The 18,111-nt window shown below is 46.1% G+C and overlaps 1 protein-coding gene across 1 annotated transcript in view; it reads left to right on the forward strand.

Moving 5' to 3' along the window:
- LOC142201113 (solute carrier family 52, riboflavin transporter, member 3-B-like) overlaps positions 1-11,138 on the forward strand; it is a 32,575-nt gene extending 21,437 nt beyond the window's left edge. The window contains exons 2-3 of the mRNA XM_075271941.1: positions 9,379-9,533; positions 11,014-11,138. Coding sequence (XP_075128042.1) covers positions 9,379-9,533; positions 11,014-11,138 — 280 coding nt within the window. The remainder of the gene's footprint in view (positions 1-9,378; positions 9,534-11,013) is intronic.
- Positions 11,139-18,111: the final 6,973 nt, after the last annotated feature.

Raw genomic sequence — 18,111 nt, forward strand, 5'->3', positions numbered from 1 at the left:
GTATGTATGACAGGTAAGTGTATAGGAGTAGTATGTATGACAGGTAAGAGTGTAGGAGTAGTATGTATGACAGGTAAGAGTATAGGAGTAGTATGTATGGCAGGTAAGAGTATAGGAGTAGTTTGTATGACAGGTAAGAGTATAGGAATAGTATGTATGGCAGGTAAGAGTATAGGAGTAGTATGTATGACAGGTAAAAGAGTATAGGAGTAGTATGTATGGCAGGTAAGAGTGTAAGAATAGTATGTATGACAGGTAAGAGTATAGGAGTAGTATGTATGACAGGTAAGAGTATAGGAGTAGTATGTATGACAGGTAAGAGTGTAGGAGTAGTATGTATGACAGGTAAGAGTATAGGAGTAGTATGTATGGCAGGTAAGAGTATAGGAGTAGTATGTATGACAGGTAAGAGAGTATAGGAGTAGTATGTATGACAGGTAAGAGAGTATAGGAGTAGTATGTATGGCAGGTAAGAGTATAGGAGTAGTATGTATGACAGTTAAGAGAGTATTGGAGTAGTATGTATGACAGGTAAGAGTATAGGAGTAGTATGTATGACAGGTAAGAGAGTATAGGAGTAGTATGTATGGCAGGTAAGAGTATAGGAGTTGTATGTATGACAGGTAAGAGAGTATAGGAGTAGTATGTATGACAGGTAAGAGTATAGGAGTAGTATGTATGGCAGTAAGAGTGTAAGAATAGTATGTATGACAGGTAAGAGTATAGGAGTAGTATGTATGACAGGTAAGAGTATAGGAGTAGTATGTATGGCAGGTAAGAGTATAGGAGTAGTTTGTATGACAGGTAAGAGTATAGGAATAGTATGTATGGCAGGTAAGAGTATAGGAGTAGTATGTATGACAGGTAAAAGAGTATAGGAGTAGTATGTATGGCAGGTAAGAGTGTAAGAATAGTATGTATGACAGGTAAGAGTATAGGAGTAGTATGTATGACAGGTAAGAGTATAGGAGTAGTAAGTATGACAGGTAAGAGTGTAGGAGTAGTATTTATGACAGGTAAGAGTATAGGAGTAGTATGTATGGCAGGTAAGAGTATAGGAGTAGTATGTATGACAGGTAAGAGAGTATAGGAGTAGTATGTATGACAGGTAAGAGAGTATAGGAGTAGTATGTATGGCAGTTAAGAGAGTATTGGAGTAGTATGTATGACAGGTAAGAGTATAGGAGTAGTATGTATGGCAGGTAAGAGTATAGGAGTAGTATGTATGACAGGTAAGAGAGTATAAGAGTAGTATATAGGAGTAGTATGTATGGCAGGTAAGAGTATAGGAGTAGTATGTGTGACAGTTAAGAGAGTATAGGAGTAGTATGTATGACAGGTAAGAGTATAGGAGTAGTATGTATGACAGGTAAGAGTATAGGAGTAGTATGTATGACAGGTAAGAGAGTATAGGAGTAGTATGTATGACAGGTAAGAGAGTATAGGAGTAGTATGTATGACAGGTAAGAGAGTATAGTAGTAGTATGTATGGCAGGTAAGAGTATAGGAGTAGTATGTATGGCAGGTAAAAGTATAGAAGTAGTATGTATGACAGGTAAGAGAGTATAGGAGTAGTATGTATGGCAGGTAAGAGAGTATAGGAGTAGTATGTATGGCAGGTAAGAGTATAGGAGTAGTATGTATGACAGGAAAGAGAGTATAGGAGTAGTATGTATGGCAGGTAAGAGTATAGGAGTAGTATGTATGGCAGGTAAGAGTACAGGAGCAGTATGTATGACAGGTAAGAGTATAGACGTAGTATGTATGACAGGTGAGAGAGTATAGAAGTAGTATGTATGACAGGTAAGAGAGTATAGGAGTAGTATGTATGACAGGTAAGAGAGTATAGGAGTAGTATGTATGGCAGGTAAGAGTATAGGAGTAGCATGTATGGCAGGTAAAAGTATAGAAGTAGTATGTATGACAGGTAAGAGAGTATAGGAGTAGTATGTATGGCAGGTAAGAGTATAGGAGTAGTATGTATGACAGGTAAGAGAGTATAGGAGTAGTATGTATGGCAGGTAAGAGTATAGGAGTAGTATGTATGACAAGTAAGAGAGTATAGGAGTAGTATATAGGAGTAGTATGTATGGCAGGTAAGAGTATAGGAGTAGTATGTGTGACAGTTAAGAGAGTATTGGAGTAGTATGTATGACAGGTAAGAGTATAGGAGTAGTATGTATGACAGGTAAGAATATAGAAGTAGTATGTATGACAGCTAAGAGTATAGGAGTAGTATGTATGACAGGTAAGAGTATAGGAGTAGTATGTATGACAGGTAAGAGTATAGGAGTAGTATGTATGACAGGTAAGAGTATAGGAGTAGTATGTATGACAGGTAAGAGTATGGGAGTAGTATGTATGGCAGGTAAAAGTATAGGAGTAGTATGTATGACAGGTAAGAGAGTATAGGAGTAGTATGTATGGCAGGTAAGAGAGTATAGGAGTAGTATGTATGGCAGGTAAGAGTATAGGAGTAGTATGTATGACAGGAAAGAGAGTATAGGAGTAGTATGTATGACAGGTAAGAGTATAGGAGTAGTATGTATGACAGGTAAGAGAGTATAGGAGTAGTATGTATAACAGGTAAGAGTATAGGAGTAGTATGTATGACAGGTAAGAGAGTATAGGAGTAGTATGTATGACAGGTAAGAGAGTATAGGAGTAGTATATAGGAGTAGTATGTAATGCAGGTAAGAGTATAAGAGTAGTATGTATGACAGTTAAGAGAGTATAGGAGTAGTATGTATGACAGGTAAGATTATAGGAGTAGTATGTATGACAGGTAAGAGTATAGAAGTAGTATGTATGACAGGTAAGAGAGTATAGGAGTAGTATGTATGGCAGGTAAGAGTATAGGAGTAGTATGTATGACAGGTAAGAGTATAGGAGTAGTATGTATGACAGGTAAGAGAGTATAGGAGTAGTATGTATGGCAGGTAAGAGAGTATAGGAGTAGTATGTATGGCAGGTAAGAGTGTAAGAATAGTATGTATGGCAGGTAAGAGTATAGGAGTAGTATGTATGACAGGTAAGAGTATAGGAGTAGTATGTATGACAGGTAAGAGTGTAGGAGTAGTATATATGACAGGTAAGAGAGTATAGGAGTAGTATGTATAACAGGTAAGAGTATAGGAGTAGTATGTATGACAGGTAAGAGAGTATAGGAGTAGTATGTATAACAGGTAAGAGTATAGGAGTAGTATGTATGGCAGGTAAGAGTATAGGAGTAGTATTTATGACAGGTAAGAGTATAGGAGTAGTACGTATGGCAGGTAAGAGTATAGGAGTAGTATGTATGGCAGGTAAGAGAGTATAGGAGTAGTATGTATGACAGGTAAGAGAGTATAGGAGTAGTATGTATAACAGGTAAGAGTATAGGAGTAGTATGTATGGCAGGTAAGAGTATAGGAGTAGTATGTATGACAGGTAAGAGTATAGGAGTAGTATGTATGGCAGGTAAGAGTATAGGAGTAGTATGTATGGCAGGTAAGAGAGTATAGGAGTAGTATGTATGACAGGTAAGAGAGTATAGGAGTAGTATGTATGTCAGGTAAGAGTATAGGAGTAGTATGTATGGCAGGTAAGAGTATAGGAGTAGTATGTATGACAGGTAAGAGTATAGGAGTAGTATGTATGACAGGTAAGAGTATAGGAGTAGTATGTATGACAGGTAAGAGTATATAAGTAGTATGTATGACAGGTAAGAGAGTATAGGAGTAGTATGTATGGCAGGTAAGAGTATAGGAGTAGTATGTATGGCAGGTAAGAGAGTATAGGAGTAGTATGTATGGCAGGTAAGAGAGTATAGGAGTAGTATGTATGGCAGGTAAGAGTATAGGAGTAGTATGTGTGACAGTTAAGAGAGTATTGGAGTAGTATGTATGACAGGTAAGAGTATAGGAGTAGTATGTATGACAGGTAAGAGTATAGAAGTAGTATGTATGACAGGTAAAAGTATAGGAGTAGTATGTATGGAAGGTAAGAGTATAGGCGTAGTATGTATGGCAGGTAAGAGTATAGGAGTAATTTGTATGACAGGTAAGAGAGTATAGGAGTAGTATGTATGGCAGGTAAGAGAGTATAGGAGTAGTATGTATGACAGGTAAAAGTATAGGAGTAGTATTTATGGCAGGTAAGAGTATAGGAGTAGTATGTATGGCAGGTAAGAGAGTATAGGAGTAGTATGTATGACAGGTAAGAGAGTATAGGTGTATTATGTACGACAGGTAAGAGAGTATAGGAGTAGTATGTATGACAGGTAAGAGTGTATAGGAGTAGTATGTATGACAGGTAAGAGAGTATAGGAGTAGTATGTATGACAGGTAAGAGAGTATAGGAGTAGTATGTATGGCAGGTAAGAGTATAGGAGTAGTATGTATGACAGGTAAGAGAGTATAGGAGTAGTATGTATGGCAGGTAAGAGAGTATAGGAGTAGTATGTATGGCAGGTAAGAGTATAGGAGTAGTATGTATGGCAGGTAAGAATATAGGAGTAGTATGTATGACAGGTAAGAGTATAGGAGTAGTATGCTTCAGCTCCTCCATATGTTCTCTATGGGATTGAGGTCTGGACACTGGCTGGGCCCCTCCATATGTTCTTTATGGGGCTATGGTCTGGACACTGGCTGGGCCCCTCCATATGTTCTCTATGGGATTGAGGTCTGGACACTGGCTGGGCCCCTCCATATGTTTTTTATGGGGCTATGGTCTGGACACTGGCTGGGCCCCTCCATATGTTCTCTATGCGATTGAGGTCTGGACACTGACTGGGCCCCTCCATATGTTCTCTATGGAGTTATGGTCTGGACCCTGGCTGGGCCCCTCCATATGTTCTCTATGAGATTAAGGTCTGGACACTGGCTGGGCCCCTCCATATTTTCTCTATGGGATTATGGTCTGGACACTGGCTGGGCCCCTCCATATGTTCTCTATGGGATTGAGGTCTGGACACTGGCTGGGCCCCTCCATATTTTCTCTATGGGATTATGTTCTTTACTTTTTTACTTTTTGGTAGAGTTGGAAGGGACCTCAAGGGCCATCGGGTCCAACCCCCTGCGAGTGCAGGTTTTCCTAAATCATCCCAGCTATATGTTTATCCAGATTGCGCTTGAAGATTTCCATTGATGGAGCGCCCACCACCTCCCGTGGCAGCCTATTCCACTCTCTCACTCCCCTCACTGTCAGAAAGTTTTTCCTAATTTCTAATCTGTATCTCTTTCCCTTTAGTTTCATCCCATTGCTTCTTGTACTTCCTTGTGCTAATGAGAATAGGGGAGATCCCTCTGCACTGTGACTACCTTTCAGATATTTGTAGACTGCTATTAAATCTCCCCTCAGCCTTCTCTTCTGCAAACTAAACAATCCCAGTTCTTTTAGCCGCTCCTCATAGGACATGGTTTGCAGACCTTCCACCATTTTGGTTGCTCTTCTCTGGACTTGCTCCAATATATCGATGTCTTTCTTGAATTGAGGCGCCCAGAACTGTACACAGTATTCCAGGTGTGGTCTGACCAGGGAAGAGGACAGCGGAATAATGACCTCTCTTCATCTAGATTCAATGCTTGTCTTAATACATCCCAGAATTTTATTCGCCTTTTTTGCAGCAGCACCGCACTGTTGGCTCATGTTGAATTTGTGATCTACTATTATGCCCAAGTCCTTTTCCCCTATGCTATCACTTAGTTCTATTCCTCCCATACTATATATGTTTTTTACATTTCTGTTACCCAGATGTAGAACTTTGCATTTGTCCCTGTTAAATCCCATTTTGTTGGCCTCAGCCCATTGTTCCAGTGTGTCTAAGTCCTTTTGAATACACTCTCTCTCCTCTCTAGTGTTGGCTATTCCTCCTATCTTCGTATCATCTGCAAATGAGGTCCCCAATAATTCCATCGTCCAGATCATTTATAAAGATATTAAAAAGTACTGGGCCCAGAACAGAGCCCTGCGGCACCCCGCTTTTGACTTTCTTCCAGTTGGATGTGTAGCCATTTAGTATTACTCGTTGTGCCCGATCATTAAGCCAGTTGTGAATCCACCTAACTGATTTTTTGTCAAAGCCATACTTAATCATTTTTTCAATAAGAAGGTTATGTGATACTTTATCAAATGCCTTACTGAAGTCAAGATATCCTATGTCCACGGCATTCCCTTGGTCCAACCATTCAGTGATTTTGTTGTAGAAGGAAATCAGGTTAGTCTGACAAGATTTATTGGTCATAAAGCCGTGCTGGCTCTGGTTAATTAATGCCTTCCCATCCAGGTACCGAAGTAAATGTTCCTTGACATTTTGCTCAAAGATTTTTCCTGCTATCGAGGTCAGACTTACCGGCCTGTAATTTCCTGGATCGTCCCTTTTCCCCTTTTTGTAGATGGGGACAACATTTGCCCTTTTCCAATCTAAAGGGACCACTCCTGTTTCCCATGACTTACCGAAGATTATAGCAAGGGGTTCTGTTATTTCCTCTGCTATCTCTTTCAGGACTCTAGGGTGTAAATCATCTGGTCCTGGGGACTTAGTTTCCTGTAACTTGGCTAAGTGCTCTCTTACCAGACCTTCGCTTATAGTCAGCTTGGAGTCCTCCTTCCTCTCATCTCCATAACCATTAATGTCGATATTTCCATTAGTTTCTTGGGAGAAGACGGATACAAAATATGAATTTAGTAGCTCCACCTGCTGTTCCACCATGTTAACTGTTTCTCCTTTGTCATTCTTCAGGACTCCAATGGTCTCCTTCACTTTTCTTTTGCTTTTAACATATCCCCAAAATCCTTTTACCTTACTCTTTGCCTCTTTTGCAAGCTTCAATTCGTGTTCAGCCTTAGCTCCTTTGATGCTTGTCTTGCAGAGTCTGCAGACTGCTGTGTACTCTTCCTTAGGTATAGTTCCCATCTTCCACTTTTTGTATGTTTCCTTTTTCCTTTTTAGCAGGTTATGTAATTTTTTGGTCATCCATCCTGATATTTTTAGGTGCTTCCCATTTTTCTTCCTTCTAGGTATTGTTAGTTCCTGTGCTTTAATGATTTCCCTACGGAAGATTTCCCACCCTTCATGTGCATTTTTGTGCTTAAGAATTTTGCACCATGGAATTCTGCTAACCCTTGCCTTCAGGCTCTTGAAGTCTGCCCTGCTAAAGTCGAGCCTTGAAGTCTGTGTCTTCTCAGGTCTTCTTCTTCTTGCAACCCCAAACTCAAGTATAGCATGATCGCTGAATCCCAGTGTCCCTGCTACCCGTAGTCCCTTAACCATGTGCTCTTTGTTGGTTAGGACTAGGTCCAAAATGGATGTTCCTCTCGTGTTTTCTTCTACTAGCTGGGCAATGAAGTTGTCCGCTAGAGAGGATAAAAATTTGATGGAGCCTTTACTCTTGGCTGTGTGGGTTTCCCAATGAATGTCAGGGTAATTGAAGTCTCCCATGATCACTATTTCATGTTTCTTTGAGAGCGTGGTCATTTGCTGTGAAAAAATCTCATCCATGTCTTCTGTCTGTCCTGGTGGTCTGTAATAAACGCCTAGTATGATGTCCTTATCATTGTTTTTCCCTTGAATTACTACCCAAATAATTTCCAAATAATTACTACCCAAATAATTGTTCTGGACACTGGCTGGGCCCCTCCATACGTTCTCTATGGAATTGAGGTCTGGACCCTGGCTGGGCCCCTCCATATGTTCTCTATGGGGCTATGGTCTGGACACTGGCTGGGCCCCTCCATATGTTCTCTATGGGATTGAGGTCTGGACACTGGCTGGGCCCCTCCATATGTTCTCTATGGGATTGAGGTCTGGACACTGGCTGGGCCCCTCCATATGTTCTCTATGGGATTGAGGTCTGGACACTGGCTGGGCCCCTCCATATGTTCTCTATGGGATTGAGGTCTGGACACTGGCTGGGCCCCTCCATATGTTCTCTATGGGATTGAGGTCTGGACACTGGCTGGGCCCCTCCATATGTTCTCTATGGGATTGAGGTCTGGACACTGGCTGGGCCCCTCCATATGTTCTCTATGGGATTGAGGTCTGGAGACTGGCTGGGCCCCTCCATATGTTCTCTATGGGATTGAGGTCTAGACACTGGCTGGGCCCCTCCATATGTTCTCTATGGGATTGATGTCTGGACACTGGCTGGGCCCCTCCATATGTTCTCTATGGGATTGAGGTCTGGACACTCCTCCATATGTTCTCTATGGGGCTATGGTCTGGACACTGTCCCTCCATATGTTCTCTATGGGATTGAGGTCTGGACACTCCTCCATATGTTCTCTATGGGATTATGGTCTGGACACTGGCTGGGCCCCTCCATATATTCTCTATGGGATTATGGTCTGGACACTGGCTGGGCCCCTCCATATGTTCTCTATGGGCCTATGGTCTGGACACCGGCTGGGCCCCTCCATGATCTTAATGGGTTTCTCTTTGGGCCACTCCTTTGTTGCCTTGGCTGTATATTTTGTGTCATTGTCCTGCTGGAAGACCCGACCACCACGCATTATAAATGTCCTGGCAGGGGAAGGAGGTTGTCACTCAGGATGGTACGGTTCATGGCTCCATCCATTATCCCAGTGATGTGGTGAAGTCGTCCTGTGCCCTTAGCAGAGAAACCCCCAATACATAATGTCTCCCCCTCCATGCTGGGCAGTGGGGTCGGGGGTCTTTGGGTCATAGGCAGCCTTTCTCTTCCTCCAAACACGGCGAGCTGAGTTAATGCCAAAGAGCTGAAAGTGTCTCCTCTGAGCACAGACCTTCTCCCTATCACTCGCACAATCATCCAGATGAGACAAACATTCAGCTCTTTGGCATTAACTCAACCGACCCTTAAAATTCTAGACTGTCCATGTCTGTGTCAGTGGACAAACTTACAGAATCAGCGAGGGGTCACATACTTATCTGCTTCACTGTAGGCAACCAATGTGGTATCATGGACAGGTAAGGAACCTATGTCTACGAGGGCAGGAGGTCACTTATATACAGAGAGTGGCTGCACCTATATCTATACCAGACAGGGCAGTGAGGAGAGGAGCAGAGGTCCTGTATGGACAGTGATGTGGTGGGTCCTTGTGGTCCGCTTATATATGACCCTTATATACAGAGAGTGACCGCACCTATAGCTATACCAGGCAGGGCACCAGTGAGGAGCAGAGGTCCTGTATGGACTGTGATGTGGTGGGTGCTTGTGGTCCGCTTATATATGACCCTTATAGATCACTTAATCTAGACGTTGTGAATCCATGTCCCCAGTTCTGGAGTGCGGACGTTTTCCTTGCACTCTTCTTAGCCTTACATAGTGTGTCTGAGACTCGGGAGACTCCTCTGACATTGTCCTGAGCTCACCCTGACCTTGGGTCATTACTAATGGAGTATTTTTGGCTTTCCTGCAGGCGTCTGGTGAGTGTGGCGGGTCTGACAGTGATGGGTTCTGGCATTGGCTCATACATCATGGCGACGGCGGTGTTAAGTCCATGTCCGCCTCTTCTCCGGGGTGATGTCGGAGGCGCGCTCATCGTACGTATCCTTCATTTCTGGCCTGTCACTGGTCAGGAGGGGCCTCCGAGTCTTAAGGACCTCCATGGTTTTCAGGTTCAGTCACTTGATAGGTCATAGAGATGAGAAATCCCCACAAGGCGATGGACACTCCTGACCCCTTGAATCTCGAGCAGACAGCTATGTTGGTGGTTTCCTCCATGATCTTCTCTCTTCAGCTCTGTTATGTTGTTTTTTTCCTCCATGAACTTCTCTCTTCAGCTCTTTTATGTTGGTGGTTTCCTCCATGATCTTCTCTTTTCAGGTCTGTAATGTAGGTGGTTTCCTCCATGATCTGCTCTCTTCAGCTCTGTTATGTTGGGGGTTTCCTCCATGATCTCCTCTCCTCAGCTCTGTTATGTTGGTGGTTTCCTCCATGATCTTCTCTCTTCAGCTCTGTTATGTTGGTGGTTTCCTCCATGATCTTCTCTCTTCAGCTCTGTTATGTTGGTGGTTTCCTCCATTATCTTCTCTCTTCAGCTTTGTTATGTTGGTGGTTTCCTCCATGATCTTCTCTCTTCAGCTCTGTTATGTTGGTGGTTTCCTCCATGATCTGCTCTCTTCAGCTCTGATATGTTGGTGGTTTCCTCCATGATCTTCTCTCTTCAGCTCTGATATGTTCGTGGTTTCCTCCATGATCTTCTCTCTTCAGCTCTGATATGTTGGTGGTTTCCTCCATGATCTTCTCTCTTCATCTCTGTTATGTTGGTTTTTTCCTCCATGAACTTCTCTCTTCAGCTCTTTTATGTTGGTGGTTTCCTCCATGATCTTCTCTTTTCAGGTCTGTTATGTTGGTGGTTTCCTCCATGATCTTCTCTCTTCAGTTCTGCTATGTTGGTGGTTTCCTCCATGATCTTCTCTCTTCAGTTCTGCTATGTTGGTGGTTTCCTCCATGATCTTCTCTCTTCAGCTCTGTTATGTTGGTGGTTTCCTCCATGATCTTCTCTCTTCAGCTCTGCTATGTCGGTGGATTCCTCCATGATCTGCTCTCCTCAGTTCTGCTATGTTGGTGGTTTCCTCCATGATCTGCTCTCTTCAGCTCTGTTATGTTGGTGGTGTCTTCCATGATCTTCTGAGCTTCTTCACCACTTTCTTCTTTGGTAGAGTGACTTGTTGTTTTCCTACGTGACTCATGTTCTCTTGAGACTCAGCTTACGGACAGACGTCCTAACGTTTTCCTTTAGAATTTCTTATTATATTTAGGTCTTAATGTTCTATGAATGATGGCGAGGAGTCCGGCCCCAGAAGAGTCCTAACCTGTGATATGTCAGAGACGAGATGAGGTTTTGTCTCCTCCAAACATAACGTCTATCATTTACACCAGAAATCCCTGTGTTGGTCTCTTTTGTCCACAAAATATTGTCCCCGTTGCAATCTACAAAGATCATTTGTTCTAGCAGGAGAATTGAGGCTCCAAAGGCCTCGGCCCCGAAATCCCACCGATCCATTTACTTGTTAGATGGGTCTGAATAAATAAAACTTATATTCATCAGATCATAAACACACACAAAGGACAAGACAAAACCCACCGGCCGTCCACCTGCGAGACGTCACCGACAACACGTTACTGGTCCTAGTAAAGGAGATTGTACAAGCAGCGAGTGAGGAGAAGAATTAAAGGGAACGATAGGAAAAATAAACTCACCAATCCCAAACCTCTAACAAGGACTAAATATCTGACAGTATAGCGGCCGCCAGTAAGTGTCCCATCCCCCAACCCTCCGCTATAGCGAACACGAGAGAGCGACTCCGGGGACCGAGGGGCTAAATATTATTACCAATATAACCATAGGTCTCGTGTTTGAGTAGTGGTATGATGGAAATAGCGGTATGATAGGGGGAGGAGAATAGTGGTATGATAGGAGATAGGGGAAGGAGAATAGCGGTATGATAGGAGATAGCGGGAGGAGAATAGCGGTATGATAGGAGATAGCGGGAGGAGAATAGCGGTATGATAGGAGATAGGGGGAGGAGAATAGCGGTATGATAGGAGATAGGGGAAGGAGAATAGCGGTATGATAGGAGATAGCGGGAGGAGAATAGCGGTATGATAGGGGGAGGAGAATAGCGGTATGATAGGGGGAGGAGAATAGCGGTATGATAGGAGATAGGGGGAGGAGAATAGTGGTATGATAGGAGATAGGGGGAGGAGAATAGCGGTATGATAGGAGATAGGGGAAGGAGAATAGCGGTATGATAGGAGATAGCGGGAGGAGAATAGCGGTATTATAGGAGATAGCGGGAGGAGAATAGCGGTATGATAGGGGGAGGAGAATAGCGGTATGATAGGAGATAGCAGGAGGAGAATAGCGGTATAATAGGGGGAGGAGAATAGTGGTATGATAGGAGATAGCGGTGTGATAGGGGGAGGAGAATAGCGGTATGATAGGAGATAGCGGGAGGAGAATAGCCGTATAATAGGGGGAGGAGAATAGCGGTATGATAGGAGATAGCAGGAGGAGAATAGCGGTATGATAGGAGATAGCGGGAGGAGAATAGCGGTATGATAGGGGGAGGAGAATAGCTGTATGATAGGAGATAGCGGGAGGAAAATAGCGGTATAATAGGGGGAGGAGAATAGCGGTATGATAGGAGACAGGGGGAGGAGAATAGCGGTATGATAGGAGACAGGGGGAGGAGAATAGCGGTATGATAGGAGATAGCGGGAGGAAAATAGCGGTATGATAGGGAATAGCAGGAGAAGAATAGCGGTATGATAGGAGGAGGAGAATAGCGGTATGATAGGAGATAGGGGGAGGAGAATAGCGGTATGATAGGAGAATAGCGGTATGATAGGAGATAGGGGGAGGAGAATAGCGGTATGATAGGGGAAGGAGAATAGCGGTATAATAGGAGATAGCGGGAGAAGAATAGCAGTATGATAGGAGATAGCGGGAGGAAAATAGCGGTATGATAGGGAATAGCAGGAGAAGAATAGCGGTATGATAGGAGGAGGAGAATAGCGGTATGATAGGAGATAGGGGGAGGAGAATAGCGGTATGATAGGAGATAGGGGGAGGAGAATAGCGGTATGAAAGGGGGAGGAGAATAGCGGTATGATAGGAGATAGGGGGAGGAGAATAGTGGTATGATAGGGGGAGGAGAATAACGGTATGATAGGGGGAGGAGAATAGCGGTATGATAGGAGATAGGGGGAGGAGAATAGCGATATGACAGGAGATAGGGGGAGGAGAATAGCGGTATGATAGAAGATAGGGGAAGGAGAATTGCTGTATGATAGGAGATAGGGGGAGGAGAATAGCCGTATGATAGGAGATAGGGGGAGGAGAATAGCGGTATGATAGGAGATAGGGGGAGGAGAATAGCGGTATGATAGGAGATAGGGGGAGGAGAATAGCGGTATGATAGGAGATAGGGGGAGGAGAATAGCGGTATGATAGGAGATAGGGGGAGGAGAATAGCGGTATGAAAGGGGGAGGAGAATAGCGGTATGATAGGAGATAGGGGGAGGAGAATAGTGGTATGATAGGGGGAGGAGAATAGCGGTATGATAGGGGGAGGAGAATAGCGGTATGATAGGAGATAGGGGGAGGAGAATAGCCGTATGATAGGAGATAGGGGGAGGAGAATAGCCGTATGATAGGAGATAGGGGGAGGAGAATAGCGGTATGATAGGAGATAGGGGGAGGAGAATAGCGGTATGATAGGGGGAGGAGAATAGCGGAATGATCGGAGATAGCGGGAGGAGAATAGCCATATGATAGGAGACAGGGGGAGGAGAATAGCCGTATGATAGGAGATGGGGGAGGAGAATAGCTGTATGATAGGAGATAGCGGGAGGAGAATGGAAGATTATGTAGATAATCTGTTTTCCCATAGTCCAAACAGCAGCGCAACAACTGGGGTATTCCTGCCCCTGCGAGCAATTAGGACAGGTGGAACTTTTACTTAATCAAAAGTGGAACCTCCCCTATAAGAGGCCAACTGACCCCCTCCCCCCCCCACGTAATTATAAAGTATAATATTCCGAAAATATCTTCAGAACAGGAAGGGAGGGAAGCTTGCGCTGCTGTTTGGACTATGGGAAAACAGATTATCTACATAATCTTCCATTCCCCATACGTCAAACAGCAGCGCAACAACTGGGGAGGTAGCAAGTAAATCCCCCCTAGGGTGGGACTTCCTGGCAGACTGATGAAAGGACTGAGTGGCCAAAAGCCACTGCCCCTGCCGCGAACCGCTCCAATCTGTAATGTCTTACGAATGTCAAGTGCGAACTCCATGTTGCGGCTGAGCAGATTTGATCCAAAGAGACGGACTGTCTCTCCACACAGGAGGTGGCCACCGCACGGGTGGAATGTGCCCGGACGAAGTCTGGAGGTGGCAGTCCCTGATTCTGGAAGGCCTGAAAAATGGCCCCCTTGATCCAACGTGAAAGGGTACCCTTGGATACTTTCTCCCCTCTATTCCTACCTGACGCATTCACAAACAGGTTCTCGGCCCTCCTGAACGCGCTAGTCCGTTCCAGGTAGATACTTAGACATCTCCTTAGGTCCAGGGTATGCCACCTTTCCTCCTCCCGGCTCACTGGGGAAGGAAAGAAGGTGGGCAGTGAGATAACGTGGTTTATATTCTGCCCAGAGGGCACCTTGGGTAGGAACCCCGGCAGGTACCTCAACTGGACCCTGTCTGGGAAAAATAATAAGTAAGGCTCTGTAGCAGCCAAAGCCTGCAGCTCCCCAGCTCGTTTTGCTGAGGTAACCGCCAACAAAAATGCCACCTTATAAGATACCCATTTCAAATCTGTCTCCTGCAGCGGCTCAAAGGGGGGCTCACAAAGTCCCTGTAGTACCGTACCCAGATCCCATTGAGGGACCGGGCTGTGAACAGAGGGGCGGAGCCTAGAGGCTCCTTTCAAGAATTGACTCACCAAGGGATTCTGGGACAACCTGATCCCCAGGACCGCAGACAATGCTGCCATGTGTACTCTTAGCGTCGCCGGAGCAAGCCCCTTGTCCAGGCCATTCTGCATAAACTCCAACACCGACTCAATCTCCGAACCGGATCGCCGGTTCTCCTCGCACCATTGTTGGTAGATTCTACCAATCCTTACATAAGCTCTGTTAGTTGATAGTGCCCTAGAACAAGCTAAGGTCGCTCGAACGGCTTGGGATAGTCCTCCGTATCCATATAAGGCGTGGTCAACCTCCAGGCTGTCAGGTTGAACGTCTCCAGGTCCTGGCATAGCCGATTGTTCTGGGTTACCAGGTTGTGAAGAAGCGGAAGTCTCCAATAGTTCCCTCGACTCATCTGCATGAGGTGGGTAAACCATGCCCTCTTTGGCCAGAATGGTATGATCGCAATGACCGATACCTGGTCTTGTCTGATCTTGGCCAATACCTTCGAAACCATGGGAAGTGGAGGGAAGATGTATGCCAGCCTGAACCTCCAAGGTATTGATAGGGCATCCACTGCCAAGGGGTTGTCCTCCTGGTAGAGGGAACAAAACCTCTCCACCTTGGCATTGTACTGGGTGGCCATCAGGTCCACCTCGGGGAGACCCCACATCTGGGTAAGTTGAAGGAAAACTTCCTGGTTCAGCGACCATTCGTCCGCCACAGTCAGGCCTCTGCTTAGCTGATCTGCCAACGTGTTTAGATGTCCTCTTATGTGCACCGCCGTGAGATGACTTATGTTGCCTTCCGCCCAGGTGAAGATCTGGCCTACTAACCTGAGCAGAGATGGGGACCTCGTACCTCCTTGTTTGTTCAGATACAGGACCGCCGTGACATTGTCTGTCCTGACCCTGACTGCCTTGCCGCGGAGCGTTTGGGTGAAATAACGTAGTGCCTTGAGGATTGCGCACAATTCGCGCCAATTTGATGACTGGGACCTCTCCTCCGGCCCCCATGTTCCGCTTGTTAGGGTCTCCCCCAGATGCGCTCCCCATCCATAGAGGGAGGCATCTGTCGTCAACAGGGTCCAGACAGGCTGGACCGTGGACTTCCCGTTCTTCAGATGGGACCACCACCGTAGTGACCGACGGGTTTTGACAGACAACTGGATGAGTCTTTGCAGCCCCATCTGGCTGCGGTTCCATAAACTGAGAGTCTCGCACTGTAATGGCCGCATGTGCCATAGTGCCCATGGCACTGCATCTGCAGCTGCCGCCATCAATCCCAGGACCCTCATGGATGTTCTCACCTGAACTCTCCGTGTCACCGCTAAGTGATGTACTGCCCGGCAAATCTTCTCCTCCCGCCCGGGAGGTAGGGAAACTCGCATCTTGAGGGAATCCAGGATGAATCCTAGGAATTGGATCCGAGTGGACGGAATAACCACGGATTTTTGCCAATTTATGAGCCAACCCAGTTCGCCTAGGAAGGCGATGGTGGTGTTTAGGTGGGCAGTGAGGACCTCTGCTGACTGGGCTTTCAACAGCCAGTCGTCCAGGTAGGGTACTATGAAGATACCCTGGAGCCGAAGAGCCGCAACGACCGGAGCCACAACCTTTGTAAAGGTGTGGGGGGCCGAAGAAATCCCAAACGGCAGGGCTGCGAATTGCAAATGGCGCAGCGTACCGTTCAACACAACCGCAATTCTCAAAAACCTCCTGTGCGGTGGAAATATTGGGACGTGTAGATATGCATCTCTCAGATCTAACGTGACGAACATGTCTCCGTGCTGCAGGAACGGCAATACTGACCTGATAGTTTCCATTCGGAAATGAGTCTTGACAATGTAACGATTGAGACCTCTTAGATCCACCACCATTCTCCAGCCCCCTGAGTTTTTTGGTACCAAAAAAACTGGAGAATACACGCCGGTTGACTGCTCTACCTGAGGCACCGGTTCTAGGGCGCCCTTGTCCAGGTACTCCTGGACGGCCCTCTCTAGGAGAATTTGTTTGAGATCCAATAAAACACGGGTTCTGACAAATTTGTCGGGGGTTTTGAAATAAACTTTATTCTGAATCCTGCAGCTACCAGCTGCAGAACCCACGGATCCTGAATACAGCGAACCCAAGCTGGGAGAAAAAGAGACAAACGCCCTCCTACCGGAATTGGGGAAATGGGAACGGGCGGTAGAGGAGGGGAGGATTGAATGTCAGAAACTTGGCTTCTTCTCTGCCTCACGGGTGAGACGCCGACCAAAGCCTCTGCCCCGGGCCCCGGGGCGCCTTTGATATGTTCCCCTAGAGGGGAAGGGTCTAAATCCTCGACCCCGAAATGAAGGGCCTGCTCTACCCAGAGCTCCTTGGGGAAGATTCTTCCCCTTACTGTCGGCTAACCCCTCCATAATGGCATCCAGCTCCTTACCGAAGAGCTTACCAGGCTCGAAGGGGAGAGCGCAAAGGTTGTACTTCGATGTATTGTCAGCCCTCCAGGGCTTCAACCAAAGGGGCCGTCTAGCCGCTGTGGCTAATGCCATAGCCCTCGCCGCGATCTTCACTTGATATGATGCCGCTTCCGCCAGGTAGTCCACCGCCAACGAAGTGGACGACAGAAATGCCAGCAATTCATCGCGTGGGACCCCCGCATCAATATTCCTCCGAAGGGCTGAAACATTGCCTTTCAAAAATTGGACGACCTCGGTCGCTGAAATTCCCACGGAGGCCTGCGCAGCTGCTGAAGTATAAATTCGACGTAGGGAACCCTGATAGAAAGAGAAGGGATTAGGTATGTTCTCCTGAGATCTTGTCTCCCCACCTTAAGGTGGCCACTTACCTCCGTACGCCGATCCATCGCATCCTGTAGATTAGAGCCATCTGCCGATGGCACCACTGTTCGTTTCGACAGCTTCGAAACGGCCATATCGACCCTCGGGGGCGGACCCCAGCGATCAAACTGGTCCTCCTCCACCGGAAAGAGGGTCCGAAACTTCTTGGAGAGTTGAAACGACCTCTCCGGGCGCTTCCACTCCGCCTCCATGTTTCTTGCCACTGCCGGCTCCACCTTGAAGGACCTCTGTCCCTTCTGGTCCGGGTCCCCGTCACGCTCTGGATGCACCATTTTCATCAGCCTTGGCATTTTCTCCAAGGGAAAAGACGGACCCGTATCCACCGACTCTTCATCTGAAGAGACTTCATCCACAATCTGAAATTCCTCATTCAGAGGAAACGGACGGGAAGTGGACTCCAGACGAGGTCTCTTCGTGAGATGGGCGATAGAGTCCTTCATTTCACGCATAGACTCCTCCACAAAACCTTTCACCCAGGAGATGACCTCATGAACCTGGGTTTCTTCGACGCGTGGAACCCTACATTGACAACATCGTGAATTTTCATATCCGTCAGGTAATGGAATATTGCAATCCTTGCATGGTGCGTGTCTGCGCACTGCTGCGGATTTCCTGCGTCTTCCCTCGTCGGAACTTGACGAAGAGGATGAAGAAGCCATCTAAAAAAGAGACCAAATTCATAAAAATATCTCCCCCCATACCTGACAGGGATCCACAGATCACTTCCCTAAACCAAGAAAAAAATACCTTACAATCCAGTCCAGAAAGTTTAAATGCTGAGTTGAAGACTCTCTGTACACCACCAAGCTGAGCAAGCTTCAGAGCCTGAACCAGTCCCTGCAACACCTGAGCAGCGACTGACAGGCAGAAGCTGCCATACTAATATACCT

This window comes from Leptodactylus fuscus, chromosome 4 (genome assembly GCF_031893055.1).
Source record: "Leptodactylus fuscus isolate aLepFus1 chromosome 4, aLepFus1.hap2, whole genome shotgun sequence".
NCBI lineage: Eukaryota > Metazoa > Chordata > Amphibia > Anura > Leptodactylidae > Leptodactylus > Leptodactylus fuscus.